At 35.5% G+C, this 3,435-nt stretch overlaps 1 protein-coding gene across 1 annotated transcript in view; it reads left to right on the top strand.

The window, feature by feature from the left end:
• Window positions 1-372: 372 nt before the first annotated feature.
• Window positions 373-3,435, top strand: part of LOC100820324 (transcription factor UNE12) — a 4,005-nt gene continuing 942 nt past the window's right edge. The window contains exons 1-4 of the mRNA XM_041006843.1: window positions 373-812; window positions 1,748-1,867; window positions 2,002-2,067; window positions 2,890-2,967. Of these exons, the coding sequence (XP_040862777.1) occupies window positions 546-812; window positions 1,748-1,867; window positions 2,002-2,067; window positions 2,890-2,967 (531 nt within the window). The 5' untranslated portion in view covers window positions 373-545. The remainder of the gene's footprint in view (window positions 813-1,747; window positions 1,868-2,001; window positions 2,068-2,889; window positions 2,968-3,435) is intronic.

The following is a 3,435-nucleotide window of genomic DNA, read 5'->3' as shown; positions in this document are numbered from 1 at the left end:
GTTCTAGAGGCTCAGTTACTTGCACGAAAAATACAATTTCAAGTCAAACGTTAGTTATTGAAGTAAAATTTCATTTTTAATTCAAGAATTAAGAAATATCAATATTAAGAAAAGAAATATGATATTCTTTCTTTTCATCAATGGATTGTTTGGTTGAAGAGATCAAATTAATATTTAAGAAGAAATTTTTAAAAAACATGGGTTTCATATTTTTTCCTTTATTTTAATTCAAACATTTTTTATTTTATTTTATCTCTTACACAACCAATGTTTGGTTGAGAGGAAGAAAAAAAAAAATTGTGTGGTGAATCCCACATTTCTTATATTTTATTTTTATTCTTTAAATGAAATACAAGATAATAAGGTTTGGTAGAAAAGAGAAGAGGATGGATCTTTTTATTTCCTTTCCTTAACCCCCTCCCTCTCTCCCTCTCAGTAGAAAACCCCAAACCCCAAACACATCATCATCTTTCATTCATTCCTTTCTATTTCTCCAGTTAGAACTCGTTTCCCTAACTCGGCCGAGTCCGCACCAGCGAGTCATCATGGCGAATCACCCCTCCCAAGCCTCCACCGACGACTTCCTTGACCAAATCCTCGGCCTCTCGACCTTCGCCTCCGCCGACGCCTCTCCGATGATGCTTCAGCTCAACTCCGGCGACGCCGCCACCCACCTAGCCTCCTTCCACGCGCCGCCCTACCAGCTCGGCCTCAGCCTGGACCAAGGTAAGGGACCCTTCCTCACGCCTGAGGACGCTTCTGGAAGCGGCAAGCGCTTCCGCGACGACGCCGTTGATACCAGACCTAACAACGTAACTTAATCATCTTTTCGTTTTTTTTTGTTTCCTTTCTTGCTCTTTTGAGATGTGATCATGTGTTATTGAGCTATTTGTTGAGTTCGATTTTTACGTGTTTTGTCCCATTTGTTGAGAAAATGGAAAGTTCCATTAGGCAAGGTTGGTCGCTTAGTCTTGCCCAATATAATAAAAATAAACATATTTTAGAATTGAATGGAATTAACGCACAAGCGCTGGGAATGGTACTCTGCTAATAATTAAATCTCCCAAGTGAGAAGAACTTATGGTCTTGTTTGAATAAACTTCTCTATGAAATAAGTTTCTTCATAGTTTATGCATAAGCCAATTTGTAGTTCTCTCATTTTAGTTTCTCCAAAAGCTGATTTTTAACTTATGCATAAACTAAAATTTCCTTATTTATTTCTATTATGAGTGCTTACGGAGAAGTTTATTCAAACATGGCCTTTTTGGCTTCCTTTTCGCATCAACAATTGCTCTTATTGAAATTATGTACTTCATGAGTGAATAATCCTGGTAAAACTTGACTTGGGGTATAACTTGGAGATAAGAATTCAAGTTGAAGATGTATGAATTCTGACTAGATATTTATGGACCGTGAGATAGGAAACCAATCTTTGGTCGTATCAGTAAAAGGCCGTTGTCTTTTAATGATTTTTTTTAACATTCCAGATTATGATATAGTGGAAATTAGGCTCTACTTAGGCCTTGACATTGGTACTTGGGGTTATTTTTTTCTGGTTTTTTTTTTTAATAAAAAAACTTAAACCATATAGGATGTGCTATATTTGGCTTCCACTAATCTTATGAATAAATGCTAACTTTTCACAAATTTTGTTATTATTTCTGCTTTTGGGAGTGCTTGGGGGGAAATAATGGTTGGTCAAAGACTTTTTTTTCTTTTCTCTAGCTTATGTATAACCATTTTGCAGGTTTTTGATGGGCAACCCATGCCTACAACTGTTCCTACTGCTCCACATCTACCAGCAGTGCGACCTAGAGTGCGGGCTAGAAGAGGACAGGCTACAGATCCACATAGTATAGCTGAAAGGGTGGGCACTGGATATTTCCAAGATTACAGACTTTCTTCTTGTTATGGTGCTTAATATTCTAAATTATGACAGAATCACATTATTTTTTTATTATATAATTTATTTTTATTTTTCATGTTTCCGTTTAATGACAGTTGCGCAGAGAGAGAATAGCAGAAAGAATCAGGGCTTTGCAAGAACTGGTCCCTAGTGTCAACAAGGTATTTAGCTTCTTGGACATGCCATTTTATTACTACATGTAGTTTGACACTTATCTATGGAACTTTGCTTTTCCCCCTTTCAAATGTGATTCCTAATGAGATAATGGATTGAATTGCATTGAATCTGAAGCGAGTGACCGCTGGACAGTATCAATGCAATGACTGGAATGAAGTGTTAATTTTTGGACTACTCTTATTTGGGATGTGTGTGTTTTTTCTTCCTTCTTTTGGGAAGAATAGCTAGAATATAGATTAAAAGATGGTTGATTTTTAATTGATGCTTAATATTTTTGTTTTTGCTTTTGTTTTCCTGTTAACTTGTGTTTAATAAGTCAAAAAACATAAGCCTCTACATGAAAGGTGATCCAGTTCTTGAGGCTTCAGATGTTTGGTAGTATGGGGCTCTATGTATAATTTTTTTTAATATCTTCCTCAAAGAATAATTTAATGCTAATTTATCGTGTTAGTGTTTAGAAAGCGGCCTACACATGGATCTACGTAATGCTCAAATCAGTTTTGAATAGAGTTTGTGCTCTTAATTAAAATCTCCTGATAGTCTTGTCTGACATGTTTTCTGTTTAACAATTCATGTTTGTTTATTACAATATAATTAATCCAGAAAAAGTGTTCTATCAAAGGGGTTATAAAAGAGGAAAACATTTGCATATGCTCTGATTAGGTGTGCTTCAATTTTAGAGAGTTCTTGAAGAAGTCTACTGTATTTCATGATGTATAAGATTTTATTACTTGTGATCTGCTGTATTTCTCTTGACCCTCTGGCATCATTTTTCCCCATTATTTCTGACATTATTATTTGTTCAGACAGATAGAGCTGCCATGCTGGACGAAATTGTGGATTATGTCAAGTTCTTGAGGCTTCAAGTGAAGGTTAATGCTTTGTGATCTGCATGGATTTCATATTTCATTTCATTTGATGTTTTTTCATATTAGGTCTCAATTGATAATTAATGGCAGCTTTTAGTTTGATTTGTGGTTTATTTTGTTAAACCCGTTAAGCTTTACCTTTCTGAATACTCGCCCTTTCAACCCGTGCTTGTCAACTCTAAGAGCCACTTTCGATGAGTACCCATTAGCCCTTGGATTTTATTCCTGAAGATTAGTGAATATCTAAATACAATCAAATGATGGAATCTTCACACTATTTTGTGCTATAGCTACTTAACTATTAACTATCCAATAACATCCAAGGGTCTCAACTGTGGACTGAATTGTTTCCCACCCATGGGAAGTCTGATTTTTAATATTTGTGATTGTGAATAGTAAAACCTATTTCTACAAGCACAGCAACCAGTTTCATTAATTTCTCTTTGACATGTGTGGGAGTACATATTGCTGTTTGCATATGAA

The sequence above is a fragment of the Glycine max genome, chromosome 2 (genome assembly GCF_000004515.6).
Source record: "Glycine max cultivar Williams 82 chromosome 2, Glycine_max_v4.0, whole genome shotgun sequence".
Classification (NCBI taxonomy): Eukaryota; Viridiplantae; Streptophyta; class Magnoliopsida; order Fabales; family Fabaceae; genus Glycine; species Glycine max.
The sequence above is the reverse complement of the archived record's forward strand: the minus strand, read 5'-3'. Positions and strand labels throughout refer to the sequence as shown.